The sequence below is a fragment of the Rhinolophus sinicus genome, chromosome 2, assembly GCF_057876585.1.
Source record: "Rhinolophus sinicus isolate RSI-liver-muscle chromosome 2, RSI-T2T, whole genome shotgun sequence".
In the NCBI taxonomy this organism is placed as follows: Eukaryota; Metazoa; Chordata; class Mammalia; order Chiroptera; family Rhinolophidae; genus Rhinolophus; species Rhinolophus sinicus.
Genome location: NC_142502.1, coordinates 45727385 through 45746064, shown reverse-complemented (window position 1 = coordinate 45746064; position 18680 = coordinate 45727385). Strand labels below are relative to the sequence as shown.

Here is an 18680-nt window from a genome sequence, read left to right as displayed (position 1 = left end):
TCTTTTTAAAGAAGGGTGCAGATCAAAGTGGCCCATGTAGGGATTGAACTGGCAACCTTGGTGTTAGTACCATAGCAACACATTCTACCCAACTGAACTAACTGGCTGCCCTAAAACTTTTATAAAATAGTAACATGCAGAAGTGGAAAGGCAAGGTAAAATCACATGCACAACTGAAAGAGGAACTAGTATGATGGGAATTACTTTACAGGAATTATTTTATGAATAATGGTGCTAAAATAGACTTTATTTTGAGAAGCATGGTGTCATTGGGGTGTACAACTTATTTTTAAATTACAATGAATATTATATAATAATATATTTATAGAACCATATTCTTTAAAGCACTCAAGATGACTTTAAAACTTAATGTCCTCATGTTATGCCTGTAGGTAAGCAGGAAGATATTTGAAATTAGGTTGTTAGGAATTTTATTGTTGGTTTGTATTAGATAGATTGATGCTATATGGACAACCCACCTGACTTCCTTTCGAACTCATTTTAAAAACTGTTCCTAAGGCTTCACATATTAGCAGGCTCTGAGGTTTGTCTCTAAGAAGCATCTTTTCATTTCTAACATAACTGATTACATAATCAGTTGACGGATGCCAACAAGGAAGGAAGAGGTACCTAGATATTCACTTTGGATATTAGGAAGAGCTTTGTAATTATAATTGCCTTAAGGACGTTGTTAAGCTCTTTCTGATTTTTTTTTTTTTTACATTTACATTTTTGTAAGCCTGAATTTTTTTTGCTGAGGCTCACTGAATTTAAATACTATTATAAGGAAAAAAATAGGATATCTACAGCAGTTAATAATAGATCTGTATATATACATACAAACATACATATATACACACGTACAGTTTAAATGTAAGCGTGTGTGTATGCATGCATGGAGGGGAATCATAGCCTCCTCAAACAGAGATTTTAAAATAAAAAAGCTCTCAGGGTAAAGACTTTAAAGCTTACCATGTACAGAAAACAGTAATTACAGAAAACTGTCCAGATGGTATCATCTAGCATTATGATAGTACTATAAGGTAGTGGAACTGTTTTTCTTTCTGCTCATCACTGAAAGAGGTAAATGCCAGGGAGCATGCTGAGCATTTTAGTTTATCAAGAAGCGTGAGACAGCCTCCTAAGGTCATTCTTCCAACAGCATGTTTAGAGTGAATAAGCTTTGGCTATACGGAAAGAGGACAATTGGAAACATGTTTTGCTTTAATGACATTTTAAATAGCATTAGTAACTCTCATTAAAACACAACTACCCATCTCTCCCACAATTAAATGTGGCAAAAGAAAAAGTTTTAACTTACTACTTACTTTCAGTTTAAACTGACTGCAGTTTTCCAAAGGACACTAAAAACAGCGTGACAGCTACTATACTACATTTCCTTGGTATGTTCATGCTCCCACTCTCCAAAACAACCATTTCATACCTGTCCTTTCTCTAATCCTATAGCACTCCAATCTCAGCTGATGACCTTGCTTCGAGAAAATAAGTCATTGAGGTGAACTCCCGCTTTGTCTTACCACCAAATGCAGAACCTGCCCTTATGGCATCCATAGTTGCTACCTTGTGTTGTGTTATTGTGCTTGGAGTGGCCCTGCCCCCTCTACTGTGCTCTGAAATCCCTTCCCTCCTGCAGTCCCGTAATTATGTTCTCATTGCTGTACCTGGTCAGTTTCTCCCTCTCTACTGCCTTTTTTCCATTAGCATGAAAGCACACCTTAGTGTTTTCCATCTTACCTTTCCTTCTATCCTTAATCCCACATCCCATTTCTCTACATAAGCAAAACCTCTTGAAAGAATTATCTGCCATCCTGTTTCCTCTCTTAAATCCTATTCTCTCCATCTGCTTCACTGCTCTGTCATGCCACTGAAACTGTGCTTGTCAAAATCACCGACTATTCCCACATTGCCAAATCCCAGGGATCACTTTTCTATCTTTATCTACTCAGCCTTGCAGCAGCTCTTATGACAGTCAAATAATGTTCCTTTTCATTATTGATGTCAGGGCCCTTTTATCACACACTTAATAAAATATTAGAATAACAAATTTTCTACTTCCAAAATAAAGTTTTTGGCTGATTAAAAAGAATTGTTATATTCAAGCCTGATCTATTTAAATACAGTGTATAATAAAATTGGTTAGTGTTTAGCTGTTTGAATGGAGTTTGAATTGGCGCATATTCTTTTTTCCTTTGAAGCATGATTGAGTACAAAAATAGGTAATCATTTTATTCTACAGAGAACTTCCCTGTTTTAGGCTATTGTCCATATCCAAAATACCACAAGTACTTCCTGAGTGTGATTGTCTTACTTGCTGTCAAAAAGAGCCAGGAAAAAATCTTCAGGCTCATTAGGCCTGGCTTTATAGTCCAAGCTTAACAAGTGACCATAAGCTCCATAGATATATTTTAAGTTATAACAATAGTAGTACCTTCAAGAAGTCTTCATTATGATCCTTTGAAGGACTATTCTTTATTTGGTTATGTTTCTCACATCCTATATTTTTTCATACTTGCTAAAAATTCAAGGAAGCTACTCTTGGTTTAAAGGATGAAAGAAACTCCTTGAAAACATGGCTAAAAAATGGAAAGCTTCTCTAGATAGCATTAAGATATTTTGAGGTACCACATAGATGAGTTAATAAGTATCATTAAGGCTATTCAAGAAGCATAAGGAATGTAATTACCATAAAAGCAGTATGTTTACTTTTGTATTGTGTAAAGAGGATGCGATAATGTCTACATCATTTAATACTTGATATTTTCTCTCAACAAATGGCAAAAAAAGCCCCCAAATATATTCAGCATATAAACACATCGCATTTATATGTTACTTTTAGCCTGAAAGCGCTGTTTTAATGGAATACTTCCTGTCAAAATACTAATAACTCAAATACATGTTTGGTGTACCATATTGCGTTTATTGCTTTTGCTAAAATGACCAAATAGCCCAATGAGAACAATGTTGCTAATTTCAGGTATATGTGTTCACAATATCTATTGGAAGAAAATTGATTTTATGATAATGTTATTTCAAAAACAGTCATTTGTACTGGGCTATGTTTTGAGTTCCATGCTCATTTTCAGAAAGAGGTCATTATTTATATTGTGGATATCTGCCCCAAACTTGAGTACCTAGAGCTCTGAGACAAGAATGAAAAGAAGGAAGTGAGGGGAAAGAAAAAAGGATGCTGGGGGGAGACGGTGCAGAATGGGAAGGGAAGTTTATAAGACCACTTCAGAGCTTATCATCATTTTTACCAAAATTTAATTAGAAGAGGAAGAGGAAATACAACATATACATACATGGTCAGTAATTTGGAGTGACTGAATGGTTAGAATGAGGCTATTATCAGTGTGCCTGTTCTGCCTTTATTAGCACACACAAAAGGGAATGGGGCCAGGTCCACAGCTGGGCGGGGCAGGAGAGCAGGAAATGTTGTAAACACATTCTCTGCTAAAGAAATGGAGACTAGCTTTTCAAGGATTCAAAGTGGAAACTATGTGAACTAACTTGTTCAAGGATGTGCAACAGAACATGGGTAGGAAATGGGTTATTTTATTTGTCTCTAATATCTCCGCTTATCTTTGCAGTAAAGTGGAGATGTATTTATTTCAATAAAACTAACAAATGGTGAGAATATATTTTAATCCTAAAAATCACTGTGGTATTATGGCAGTTCTTAAAGATTTGTAAGAGCCTCTCAAAGTTCAAGAAGTAGTTTCTGTGCAGTATCCTCTATATTATGAGCGGTATGGAGCAAAAAGAAAACATTTTGAAGCAAATTTTGAACTCTGCTCAAAATCTTCGTTTTAGATTTGTTTGTGTATGGCTTTTGAAGTATAAATACTGTTATTTTCAAAGATATATCCCATGAAATCACAGTTGTACTCATTCTCCTGAGAAAACGTTCTTCTGAGTTGTATATGTCAGTAATGGATTTCCTGAAATGCGTATTTTTGCTTTTTAGATGCTGACAGACAAGATGCCATTAATCTCTTCTTGGGAGTTTTCCATCCCACTGAAGGGAAACCTCATCTCTGGGAACTTCCAACAGATTTTTATTTGCATCATAAAAACACCATGAGACTTCTACCAACAAGAAGGTATTTTTCTTCCTAGTCTACTATGTAAACTCAGATTTGATATTATTTTGAAAATGAAACTTTTTGTTTTTGTTTTGTTTTGAGAAATAATTACATATTACTGAAGTAGTCAGTCTTTCTACATGTTTGCCATGAGGAATTTAGTATTGTTGACGTCCTGATAGTAGGTTTGGGAAATTGTCCTTAACAATTGGTGTTTTGCATTTTCTGCAAGATACAAAGTTTCAGAACTTCCTTATTGAATGTAAGTTTTAGCTTCACTGAAGCAAACCATCACCATCATTTTTGAGTGCTTCCTACAACCGGGGAACTCTAAAGAATTCTGACATTTAAGAAGTCAGCCTTTGGTTTTTCAAGGGTGGTGTCTAAGTAGCATCACTTTGGGATTCCTCCAGTGTCTTTTCCTCCAGGAAGCACAACCAACTCTTGGTGATACTAGTAAAGACAGGAAACTAGAGCAGTGACTTCAGTGGCAGATACCACTCCCATCACCTCTACCACTCAATTTGGACTTTTTAGAGTCATTCATCAGGTCAGGTCATTTTGATGACAGTTAAATTGGTATTAATGTTCTCAAAAGAGATGAACTGTTTACCTGAAGTGTTTTAACAGGACACCAGGTAGTGTGGGCCTCAGGGTCAGAGAGTTGAGTATCTGCAGTTGTGTGCCCTTGGACTAGTTATTTAACCTCTCTAAGCCTTATTTTCCTCATCTGCAAAATATAAATGACAGGACACGCCTCACAGAGTTATTGTGAGGATTTCATGAGAACACTCATGGTTTTAATTGAGGAGTCATGTCCTAATATGATCAGTTTTGCCCCATAAGCGCAATTTTCACATATGTATATGAGTTTGGAGCCTGGTCCATTCTGCTCACAGGCCATAATGTCAAGTTCTCTCATAATGCTCTTCTCTCGCAGCACCAGTTTGATATAGCCCTTATTTTGTGCACTGACGCCTCCCAAACACTACAGGGGTTATTGACAGTCTGTGCTAATTATGTGGATAGACCACAAATAACTGGTGAATTAATAAATGCGGATGTTACAGCTGTTAAACCAAATTCTGTGTTACTTCAGGAATATTTAAAATATTAGGGAAGTGTCAGACTTCATAAGTTTCTCAGATTTGTTCTGATATGTGCATATTACTGGAATAACCAACTTAATGCTTGAGCTTACTTTTCCTATGAATGAAGTTCTGCTGGTTTTTACATTAAATTTAGTATTCATAAATGATTGTCTATGTGAATTTTGGCTGACAAGCAAAAAAATTGGAACTAATTACATATATCTGGGGAGAAATGAGCGTAAATACCTATTTTAGCTTTGGTGATACAATTGACTATGGGTAAATGTGTTTGATTTTCTGAAATTTTATATTGCTTCTAAGTATGGAAAATATTAAGACAAGCTGGAAACAACAAAAACTTGATTTTCTACTGCAGAAATTAGCTAGTATTTTTCAAGGGTAAATTAAACCACTTGCTTACCTTGAGTTACATAAGTAAGGCAGGCAGTGTTAGAGCTTATTTGGGGAAATAAAAAGAAGCTGGTGTTACATCCCCATTTTCTAGAAAAAAGGATACTGAGGTGTGAAGAGAATGTATCTTGACAGATTATTCAGCTAGTTAGGTGATTTAACAAGAATCAGCTACAAGCCTGCTACTAAAAATAAAGTTTTATCGAAGTAGCTGATACGGCTCTTTCTCAGTTGTTTTTGCTTTTTTCTCCAGAACGTCAAGAATCCCCAAAATTGGTTAATCATGTCAAAAATTGGTACTGCCTATAAACAGTAGTTATAAATTCTGTAAGATAAATTTCAGTGTTTTATTTTGGACTTTCTAGTGTCACTCACCTTTACTGATTATTTTGATGACAGTTAAAGCAGTATAATTCTCAGAGGAAATGAACTATTTAGCCAGAGGCACTAACAGGACAAGAGCATGGATTTAAGGCTTGCATGCAGCTGAGTTGGAATTTTTGCAAATGTTTGACCTTAGACCTGCTACTTAACCTCTGGAAATCTCGTTTTCTTATCTGTAAAATGGATATGACTCTGCATACCTCACAAGGTTGTTTTGCGGATTAAATGAGAAAATGTGAGGGAAGTACCTAGTACCGGGTCTGACACAGAATAAACAAGGCCTTGAAGCGGTCAGGTGATGGAGAGACTGCCTCCAGTTACTACCCGTGAGACGGTGAGCAAGTCATGTAACTGGTCTGATTCTCTGTCCACATCGGTAAAACAGAGAGAATAGTGTATAACTTGTAGGTTTTTCTGAGAATCAGATGAGATAATACAAATGCTTAGCACATACTAAATCCAATAGACATCAGTATTGTTTTTATTCTTTAAATAGATCACATTCCCTAGTTGTAACATTTATTAAAAATCATATAGGTGGCCATAAAATCTGGAAACTTAAGTAATGTTATTTTATCGCTTATTATAATATAAATAGAAACTTTATTATGTATTTGTTTGTTTCCAAATTTGGTGATAATCCTGTATTCTATACTGTGTTTACCATTGATTTATTCTGAAATAATATTTTTATTGAATGATAAAGGAATAATAAACCTAGCTCTGCCTAGAGTTCATCCAAACCAGGTCCCCTATAGGTAACTACTTGTTACTCAAAATCCCACATTTATTGATCGGCTCAAAACTACTAATTGAAGCTTTGTTCTGAATTAGGTTGTGGCATCCGTCATGTAAGTGTTTATAATGTCACCAAGATGTTGTTAGATATGAAGCATTAATTATTTCATTGACTCAGAGTTGGGAGGTTTCCTGGCTCCCCTCACTGTCTGCTATGGGACTTTCCTCTGTATCTGCCCAGAGAGAGGTCATCTGGTCTATGCTTGACTCGTCCTCATTTGTCATCCATCACAAGCCTGGTTGAGGAGGCAGTCGTTTCGGAAAGTTCACTTACACAATTCTTCCTCATATCATGCTGAGACCTGCTTCTCTGTACTTTACCTACGAATCTTAGTTCAACCCACTGAGACCTTCTGAACATGATTTCCTCATCCACTTGATCCTCTTTTAAATATTTAAAGACAAGTTCATACATTCTCAAAATCTCGTCTTCTCCAGGTTAAATGGCCCCACTTTCTTCAGCTGTTCCTCGTATACTGTGGTATCAAGTCTCTTTAGCTTCAGAATTCTCTCCTCTGTATGTATTCCAGTCAATGTCAATGTTCTTTTTAAATTGATATCCAAACCTGGGTCCAATCATAGTCAGAGTTTGGTGTGATTGGTGCCAACTATTATGGGACCATTATTCCCCTGTCCTTGGTACTCTATTTTTATCATTAAGTGTAAGATTACATTAACTGTTTTCAGCCTTGCCATCAGTGTTAACGCTGAGCTTCCTGTCCGTTAGAACTCCCAAGTCTGTTTAACATGCACTGCCGCACCTTATTTATACCAGGCTGTGTTCCTTGGAGCACTCTGGTCGTGCTCATATGTGCTTTGACTGCTTCCCCAAAAAAGTATTTAAATGTGTGTCCTTTTTATTAACTGTTCATCTTAGTAGCTTTGTAGCTTCTTCACATTTAATCATCTGGGCCACCTTGATTCTAATAAAAGTCTTTGATGAAAACTGTTGAATAAAATAGGGTAGTTGGCCTGTGGAATACCACCAGACAATTCCTTAAAATTGTTCCATAATTTTTGGTTGGAATCATTTCAACAGCTGTTAACTTACTATATTATTATCACTTAACTATACTGTCATCCTGCCCACATTTCTGTGTCTTGTTCACAAATATTGATTGCTTTGCTAAAGTCCATATATGTTATTTCAGAGGGCTCCCAAGTTAGCTTGGGGAACTAAAGAGTCATTTTTAATCTCCTTAACCTTTCTATATGAGCCAGTGGAACTGAGCATTCTTAATACTGGGGACTGAAAGAGAGAAAAGATGCTGACTTACTAGGTATTGTATATACACAGAGAAAGAACTGACACCACCTTGCATCTCCCTCCTTTGATCCCTGGTCCCAAAGGAGGTTTCTGTCCTGGCGCAGGCGTTCTTCCTCTGAATAAATGTACCTGGTGCTGGAGGTAATGAAGATACCCCGTCCTGGGCTTGGTCTCATGCTCTCATCCTTCATCCATCTCAGTTCATCTTTCCCAGGGCACATATTTCTCCTGGGCTTCTTTTCTTCTGAGACCCACTTAGAGGAGGTGGACTTCCAAAAAAGTATTGTTCAGTTGCTTTGTCTTGCTTAGGAAATACAGTTTAGTGTTATTTAGAAACAAATTACGTCCTGGTCTCAAATCACTAATACAAGATTATCTCGTAATTCTTTTTCTCCACATGGTGCACTCTGAATTAAAACACGTTTTTATAATATTTACTTTTTATTGACCAAGCTGGGTATATTTTGTTTCATATTTCCTTTCTTCATCATGCTTGGTTATGTACGCATATTCTGCTTGCCATCTCCAAAGAGAGTTCTCTGTGTTGCCTATTTCATTTAAATACTCCCCCATTCTTCATAATTGGGATTATCCAAGATTATAATCTCAGCATTTTATATTTAGAAAGCCTTTCATTTTAAAATTATATTTTCAGCATTTTTGTCCATAGGCTCTTTTTTCTGAACCTTTTGAAAAGGTGTTTTCTTAAAAGTTTTGATATGCCACCGCACATCATTCCCCTTCCTAGTTCTCATGAACTTTGATATAGCATTTTTTCTTTAAATATCCACTTCATCAGAATTTGATTTATAATGAAATTCAGTGTTCAGCGAGAATGCTCTTTCAGATTCTCTGCTCAGAGCAGATGAGTGTTCAAGCAGAAATGCAGATCATTGAAATTCCCTGCCTTACTCTCACTTGATTACTCTGATCAAGTAATGAATACTTAGAAAGATAAACAGGGCTTCTTCTATTTTCTGAGGGAACTTGCTCTTTAGGACTATCCATTCACTTCATGAATTTGCTGAACTGTTTTAAGTAACTATACACACAGACCCATGCACATAGAGCAGAGTAGAAAAGATAATCTAACTCTCAGATAATTACGTACAAGCCAATCCTGGCGGCCAAGGCCCTGCCACTCACCGGGTGCCAGTCCCCTCCCTGGGGACAAGTAACAGCAGCTCATAGAATCTGGCTTAGTATACCCAAATCTTGTTTTAGCAAAAAGTAAATACATCAGAACATCTTGACTCTCAGATGTGTTCATGGCATTTTTGTAGATCTGTGACACAGTTGAAACAAGAAAGGGCTTGGGAAAGGAATTAACATGTTGAAGACTTACCATGCCAAAAGCTTCACAAACGTGTTTTAAAAAGAAAAAGAAAAAAAAACTTTGATGTATGAGGAACTATCTTACCATAAATCATACAATCCCTTTAATCCAGTGAATTGTAGAAAACCAACATTTACATTTAATCCATCTTTCTTTTTTTTATTTTATAGTTATACTTACTGGTGGACACCAGAGATAATAAAACATTTACCCCTGCCTTATGATGAAGGTAGGTATGCTTTTTCTCTTTTAGTTTTCATACTAACGTTTTGGAATTATTCCTACATGAGCTTGAAGTATTAAATTCTTGGCATATAATATTTTGTTAGAAAGAAATGAATAGCTACTCAGTGTTATGTTGCTGTTATAATGGGGGATTGAGACATCTTAGACAGCTTTTTTAAGGGCAAGGATTGTTTTAAACTTCTTTTATCTAAGTAGGCCAATGCCTTACATTGTGTCTTACACTTACTAGGTTATGTCCCTCACATGGTTAGTAGATATAAAATACTACTTCATCATTTCAAATTAGTACTGATTGTATTTCTAGATATTTGGTGGGAATGGGGAGAAAGTGAAGACCCATTTACAAGGAGCAATAAAACCTTTTCCTGTACCTAAGCAGTGAAAAAAGGTACAGATGTGTTTATAAAAGTATCTTTTAGTCACTAAAGTTTAAATTAAATTTTATTAATTGGTCAGAAAGGCAGGAAAATTTTTGTATTAAAAAATATTCTCCAATGTACAATACATTAGAATGATGTTTCCGAATTTAAATAACTGCTCAGTTTTAAATACGGTTTGGCCCTGGTTCTGCTTCTGACTCCCCTGACCTTGGGCAAGCCAATTTTTTTTATGTGTGAAAGGGAAGTATGATTACTGCCCGTCTGGAACGCTCCGGTTGGGGACGCCATGTAGTCGTGGTTAACCATCCCAGCTCTGGGTGGTGAAACCATGAAGTAAGAAGATAGCAAATGATTTTTAGTTCTTAATAAATTAATTGATTTTTAAAAAGTATTTGGAAGCTTAACATTCTGGGCAAAATGATCACTCATATTGCTACGAAGTTTCTGGAAGAAAGGAAAGGACTTTTAACAGTTTAACATTGGCCATAAACAAGATTTGAAATATACAAGAAATTTAGTGAAATAGCTGCTCGATTTTTATCTAGAAGGCCAGAGGGCACTTATTTAAGAACAGAAAGGAACTGAAATTGCTGAGTAATGTGGCTTCTAAAACAACTCCTTGCTCCTGCCCCCTTACAGCCTGTGACACTCGGCTTTACGTTGTCTATTCTGTGCACATATATTTTGTCTCTTTTCTGAGTGCCAAAGACAGAAACGGAACCTTGTTCAGTGTGCTGTTTGGAAACAGTTGATAATTACCGGCATGTTTGCTAGATGTAATCGAAAGAGTAACAGGCAGTATCTCCCTTAGTTATCTGTGCTGCGAACTTAAAGAAGTTGATAGTGAAGAAATTTCACAAATACGAAGAAGAGATTGACATCCACAACGAGTTCTTCCGACCGTACGAACTGAGCAGTTTTGACGATACCTTTTGCTTGGCTATGACAAGTTCCGCACGGTATGTCACGAGCATTCTGCTTCTGTAAGGATTTGGGAGCTGCAGTTGTCCTGGATTATAGAGACATGTCTTACTTTACCCGAAATCTGTTCTGCAAGCCTGCTAGCAGGTGGTGGTTCAGCCCCTGAATACCTCCTGTGATGGGGAGCCCACCACTTCAGGAGGGAGTCCCTTCTATTGTTAGACAACTGGAGTTAATTGCTGCCCTGTGACCCGTTGAAACCTGCCTCTCACTGGTCTCACTTTGTCATTTGAAGTAAACTCAATTTTTTTTCATTAAACATAGAAGTTGAGAGCTAACATAATTCACAGGGAAAAAACAGTCTTTGGTATTAGAAAGGCCAGGATGTGAATCTTAGACCAGCCACTGCCTACCTGTGTGACTTTGAGAAAATTATCCAACATATCTTGAGTCTCCGTTTCTTCATTTCTTACACATAGGGGTGTGTGTGACATGCACACACCTACACACATAAATACTATACACACACATGCCAAGTGCCTAATGTGCCTGACACAGGTAGGTAACTAATAAAGGGTGGCTACCATTATATTACTATTTTTATTAGGTACACTGCCGGTCTAATTCTTCTATAGGTCAGCCTGCCAGATATTGGAGGAAGCAGTAGTAATTTTTTTCAGGGTAAATATCTTCCATTCTTTCTTTCGTAAGTCATGTGACCTTGCTTCCAGACTCTCCCCGTCCTGGTCTGTCACCCCTGAACATAACTGCATTTTTCTGGGTCTCTTTTAGACTTTGGTGTGGGGCCTTTTAGGAAAATGATAGAACTAGCATAAGAAAATTAGGTAAAGCATAGCACTTTTTGATTATTATGTTTAATGCTGAAGTTTACATTTTTATATTTTAAATTTTCTTCAAGTGTGATATATATATATGCCTAAGCTTAACATGGTACATGCGGAAACGTTTTATGGTTTTTATTTTCTATAAATCACTCTACATTTTGCTTCAGTTTTAGATGGAAAGTTTGGAGTTGTTACTTGCATTTTCAATTAAACTTGTTAAAGTTTAGCTGTTTTAACTATAAGCTCATTGTCATTTCCAGAATTTTTCAATTCAGCAAAGGATGATGTTAGGTATATGCGTACATACAGGTATACATGGGATTTCTGTATTTACAGGACTTATGTTCTATAAAGCTCCTGGAAACACTGAATTAGAGACCAGTGAATCCCTGCTCCTAGGGGAAACACACTGTTAGGTTCCTGAAAGCCACTGGTCACATTTTTGTCAGCCATTGTTTTGTGTGTTTCTGTTTTAAGACACCTTATTTAATACATATTGTCAGTTCATTAACATTGAACGCACAGCAACAGCACTATGCCTCCCGCCCGAATGAAGCTTCTCTAACACACGTATTTTCTCTATAACACACAGCTGTCTTGTGCTCTAAAACACAAGACAGCTTCAGCACTATGCTTGGGGGCCATTTTAGACAGAGATCACCAACACAAAGCACAAAAATGTGAAAACCATGGCACCATATAGACTGGAAAGGATACTTGTTTACAGCATGAGAGCTAATACCGAAAGGCAGACTGTCACCTTGTTCTGCCTCAGCTGGGAACAGGAGCAGTGGCTTACGCTAATTGTTCACACTTTTGCACATGCACACATCTGGGAGGGATCGCAAAAGCTCTGAATGTTGATTTTTGGATTAGAAATAAATTTCAGCGAGTAAGCAAATTCTCAAATATGGAGTTCACTGATAATGAGGATAAACTACATGTTCAAAAAGAAAGAAAAATTAAACCACTTACATTTTACAAACAACATTTTCAAACTGTTAAAGAGGCATTTTGAGTCAGATTCAATATTACTTTCTTTTCCTTCAAAAAAATGTAATATTGAATCACACTTGGAGCAGTATCCTTGCCGATAACTGTTGCTTTTTTTAGCAGCTAGTAAGGAGTTTGGTCTGACTTCAGCAGTGACAGGTAGGTAGGTGTTGCATAGTGAGGAAGTAGCTTTTGCTTATCTTAGTAGGTGGTAACAATTTCTATTTAAGTGTTCCACCAGTGTTTTAATGAATGAACCTTAGCCTAATGAGGTAGATGTTGATACTTTAATTTGTGCCACTGTATTTTTTATCATTATGTCCGCTTCCTTAGGAGGTATAGTGTAATGAAAACGTTGTCCATAAAACCGAGTGGCTTAGTGTTTTAAAAAGTCAGTGGGTTTTATGAGTTTAATTATACCTGAAAACTAATCGTAATACCTAACCAGAGGGTATACATCTTAGTAGTAATTTAGATATCAACTCTGTTCCAGTACACAAAATCTCAAATTCCTAACTTATAAAGAAAATTCACAGTGAAGACTAATAACATTGAAGTTGCCTAGTGCCGTTAGTTCATAGGGTTTTATGGCCCTGACCACCTAAGCTCCCCACAACACTTGGCTCTGAATATATGGAACTCCAAGGGCTAAGAAGGAATAGTATACAAATGTGAATTGAGTGGAAGCCAGTATCATCTGGATGGACAGAGATTCAGATGTAATTTTTTTTCTCTTTTCTTCAGTGACTTTATGCCTAAGACCGTTGGCATTGATCCAAGTCCATTTACTGTGCGTAAACCAGATGAAACCGGAAAATCCGTGTTGGGGTAAGATTTGCATATAGAATGAAATTTTAAAGATTCATATAAAATAAGATAGCATTTGCAATGTAATTTCCACCAAAAACTAATGACTTCAAGTCACATAGTTTGGGGCACAGTCCATTTATTGCAGCTATACAGGTAGTTTGTTTGTAGCACTGGGATCACTAAAGTATTCAATGTGGAAAGTAGAATTTATGGGAATTTCAGCCACATGGTGTTTTTTCATTTTTAATTAGAAATATCACAGATGGCATAATGTATGTCCTATGAATAAGTCAGCATCCTCTATTTCCCTCAACATAAAATACTTAGGTAAAAATTTATATTCAACGTATTTACTTTTGTTTGCATCCTGAGGAAACATTAAAGCAAATATGTTCAGATAGAGAGATTAATAGATTTTCTGTATATAACTGTAACGTTGTTTTGAGGGAGACTTTTTTTCTTATATCCAATAATATGGAGAAGACGACGAACCATGTTTACATCTCCATGCTTAGAGACTGGAGTGAACTGTGTTGTGTTCTAGCATGAGAATCTGTTACTGCCTCTGACCTGAATAAACACAGTGATAAGATTTCTTCTAGACCCTGACCAGACTGTAGGTGTTAAGTCCTAATTATACTTAGGAGTGTGTATAGGGTCCTAATTAGATTCTAGCTACATGTGATTTATACAATGGAATATATATTACTATTTTTCAGACACACCATTTCTGTGGCTTAAATATGTGTCTTTAAATAGTATATGTTAAGCCCTGGGCCAGAAGCCTAGGATGTCCTGAGGAGTTTAGAATTTAAGGAGTTCCTGGGACAAATACATAAATAACCAGCTATATTAGTATATGGCACAGAAATGCTATCAACATTAATTTTTAATTGTTGAAAGTAGAAACTAATTTATTTTCTAAACTATCCAACCCATAGTCAGATAGTATTACATTTTCCTTTCCTAGAACATTTCAAAATATTGTGCTATTTTATATCCCTTGCAGAGAACTTTTTAAAAAGAGTGAAATATTAAACATTTTTAATAAAAGCCAAAATTATTACTATAAAATATTTTTTGAATCAAAAAACACAATATTCTTACTACTCTCAAATTTAGAACTAAAATAAAAGTAAATTCTTTTATAAGTCTGGGTATTTTTTCTGTTCCCCTCCTCCCCCCACCCCCATCTAGCCCTTACTATTAGAAGGAATGTTCAGCAAATATAGTTATTTACTAATAACAGTAAATTTTAAAATTTAGTTTATGTTCATTAATTACTCACTACTTTGGTACAAATAATCTGCTGATACTGTGATTGATAAAAATCACAGGAAGGAAGGAAATATACATGGATTTGCTATTGAAGCTTTTACAAGTTATAGGTAATTTTACTAATACCTCAAACAGGTAGTCTATTATTGTACCATATATTTTGAAAATACTGATTTCAGTTACCAAAGGAAGGCACAATAACTAAGTGGTCAGAAAACTTTTCTGCACTGGCTTACACTCACATTCTGGTTTATTTTCTGAATTTGTAACAGGGCTCAAATTCATATAAAGTCAGTACCTGTACATGGTAAAATATTAAGGTTTTCCCATTAGCACAACTTGAGCTTAGAAACCAGTTTCTCACAGTCATTTTCTTATGCTTCACCAGGACTAAGGCTTTGGGGTAGAGTGCTGCACAGTGCGTGTTGAGGGTTTGCTTTAAAGTTGCTTCACCTCCATATTGATCTTTCAAAGAAACAAAAGCAATCGAGAAGAAGCTGTATTACAGCGGAAAACGGCAGCCAGCGCCCCGCCACCCCCCAGCGAGGAGGCGGTGTCCAGCAGCTCTGAGGATGACTCGGGGACCGACAGGGAAGACGAGGGCTCTGTGTCACAGCGCTCCACCCCAGTGAAGATGACCGACACGGGAGACGGTGCCAAAGTGACCGAGGTGTGTGGGAGAGGAGCTTGTGTGGGCCAGCGGGAGGCTCTGAGGAAAGAGCTCTAAAATTCTACTTTCCGTTAAAAGGCTGAGAAAAGGTCACGTTATCTCACTCACACTAGTCCAATGTGCCGTGGTTGAGGCGCTGAATACATTTAGCATCGACAAAATTGCAAATGGTTTCATTTTGAGAAAAGACTGGCATATTTTTGCTCCCAGGTATAATGGTGAATTCTTATCACTTCAGAATTTTAAAGAGAATTTTATCCCTCTTTAAGCAGCCCGTTGTTGGAATGAATACAGGGTTTGGACCTGGGCCTCACAATCTTTGCATAGCTTCAGTGGGAAATGCATCCTGTTCAATTTGATATAACTAATATATTAAGGGAAAATAAAGGGACATAAACAACAAAAGAACCGAATCTAGCTTTGGGGAAATTTAATTTCTAGAATTCGCCAAAAGTCATTAGAGGTAGAGATGGCAAATAAAATGTGATAAGAACTAAATCCATTATTCCAGGAGTCAGCAAATTGCAACCAGATTGGCCAAATCCAGCCTGCTGCCTGTTTTTGTAAATAAAGTTTTATTGGCACCCAGCCATGCCTTTTTGTTTATATGTTGTCTGTGGTGGCCTTTGCACTGTAACAGCAGAGTGGGAGTAGTTGCAGCAGAGATGGTATGACCCAAAGAACCTAAAATATTTACTGTCTGGCCCTTTACAGAAAAAGTTTGCCAACTCCTGCATCATATAACTCGTAATTATTTAAGTTTTTTTACCCTAAAGTAAACTATTTTCAATGGAAATGAAATCAGATTTTATAAAACATTTAAATGAGAAGTATAATGAATAAGATTGAAGAAATATTGTGATTACTTTTGTGGAAAAATTCACAGGTTCATTTTTCTTCATCTTTGGACATAATTAATATCCTAGATGTCTAAAAATTCTTCCTCGTTCTTTTGTTTTTAACCCCAGAATGTGGTCCAGCCCATGAAAGAGGTATATGGAATTAATCTCTTTGATGGCCTCTCAGAAGAAGATCTCTCCATTTATTCAAGGTGAACTACTTCCATGTAGAGATTAAGGAAAAAAATGCAAATTATTATTACAATAACATCTAGTTATAGACTGTGAAAAGGATAATTGTTTACAGTATGAGAGCTAAAACAAAAAGACAGTGTCACCTTGTTCTGCCTCAGCTGGACACATTACGTTGGGTTACTCTAATTTTTCACTGTTCTGTACATGCACATGTCTGGGAGTGATCGTGAAAGTTCTGAGAGTATAACTTTGAAAAACTGAAAACAGTCAATACAGAGGGAAATGAATTCCACTTGTGGTACAGTCATAGAGTTTAGGTCAAATTTGGAAACACTGATTTATATTTGGAGTTAAAGGGTCTACTGCCTGAGACTATCTCAGTGCCCCTCAGTGATAAAAAGTAGTGATACGTACATGTATTTTCACTGCGCACATATAAGCTGCAGACTGAAGTACATATACGTTTCTGCATTAACAAAGCCTTAAGATCTGTACCTTCTTATACAATGAACCTGGGATATTCACGATTGAGGACCTTACATTCGCTTTATTTCTGGGCCGCTGGTGGGAGTGGTGGCTGAGCAGGAAAAAGGAAGCAGTGACACAGGATGCCAATTCAGAATGCTACCTACCTTTATCAGGCAGACCTAGCTGAAAGGACATGATCCACCAAAAGGCATTCCCTGAAATTACTAATATACATAATTTTGTGTATCTTAGAAGATTCATAGTTATCAGATTCTCAAAAGAATCCTTTACCTAGAAATCCTCAAGAACCTGACGAGACCACTGGAAACACCCCCTCAGCCTAGGACATGCACTGAGAAGCCTTAATTACTGTATGTGAACACCATCCCACTTCATTCATATAAGTTTGGCTTATGTAAACTCTATAATATAAAGGAGCACTGACCTTCCATTCTTTCTAAGGAGAGTATTTCATTTGCAGAATCCATCGAACTGGATATTGTTAGCTTTTTAATTCAAACTAGTAAGATCTCCCACGTCATATGTAAAATACAAAAATGCACAGTATTCTTGACTGCAAGAGCACTGGCGTGACTACATCACTGTCTTAGGAGAAGCCAATTTAGTCACTCAGAACTCGGCCGCACCCGCCTCACTCCTGGACACACAGACGTGCAGTCACAGCAGTGCAGCTAAAAACTCTTCATTAGTTGAAGTGGGTCTTTGTAAGCAGCACGGTCTGGCAGCCCGAGTTATCTGGGGTTCGTGACTGAATAATATGACTTTGCTTATCGCAGAGAGTGTGAGTATACATGTCAAGCACTGACATTCTGGCTCAATTAAGCAAAACATACCTCTTGCTTCAGGCATAACTTTCACCTGGAGCCTTTGTATAATAACTCAGGCTGCCCTGAGGCCCACTTCTACTTCTCCCTTCTCGAGAAGTAAGATACAGCCTTGTTCAGCCACAACATCCCCGGGAAACAATCTAAGAGGTGTACAAGGGCAGGCCTGTGGGGAAGGGGTTACCTCAGAACTGGAAGGAATCCACGTCCTGCACTAAGATTCTGGTTTGGATATTCTGAAGAACAACACCTCCTTCTTTGATGTGTATAACACTTTACTGTGTTTTAGTTGTTTTTTCAAACAGCTCTGTAATAGACTGAAAAGATATTATTATCCCTTTTTATATGCTGAGAGCACAGAAAGAGCCATTCAGTGACTTACCCAGGAGCCCTAGCCCGTGCTTCCTAGGTGTGCTGTGATCTTAGACTGTACCTTCCTCTTTATCCTCTTAGTAATATCAGCTGCCCCTGCTTATGATGCAGACTGGGGTCCAGGCCATCTCCTCCTCTCTCTGTGAGTAGCCCCTTCCTATGGGCAGACTGCCTGTCTGCAGTAGGGGCATCTCCCCTCTCTGAGACCGGTCACGGGCCTTGCTGTGGGCAGAGGAAGCCTCGCTCCGTCAGGGTCTGGGGGATGGGTAGCTGTGCCATGGGGTGGCCAAGAATGTGCAGGGACTGACTGGCATCCCCTTTTGCCCCCGCTGGGCCCAATGCTCTCTTAGCGCATCCTCTGATCTAGAGGGGAGAGCTTCAAGGGCAGGACAAGAGCCCATGTTCTGCCCTAAATTGTGAGGTGC

At 37.4% G+C, this 18680-nt stretch overlaps 1 protein-coding gene across 1 annotated transcript in view; it reads left to right on the top strand.

Moving 5' to 3' along the window:
* Positions 1 to 18680, top strand: part of FIG4 (FIG4 phosphoinositide 5-phosphatase) — a 103136-nt gene that overhangs the window by 49340 nt on the left and 35116 nt on the right. The window contains exons 16-21 of the mRNA XM_019735020.3: positions 3989 to 4124; positions 9564 to 9622; positions 10831 to 10978; positions 13523 to 13606; positions 15341 to 15536; positions 16505 to 16587. Coding sequence (XP_019590579.3) covers positions 3989 to 4124; positions 9564 to 9622; positions 10831 to 10978; positions 13523 to 13606; positions 15341 to 15536; positions 16505 to 16587 — 706 coding nt within the window. The remainder of the gene's footprint in view (positions 1 to 3988; positions 4125 to 9563; positions 9623 to 10830; positions 10979 to 13522; positions 13607 to 15340; positions 15537 to 16504; positions 16588 to 18680) is intronic.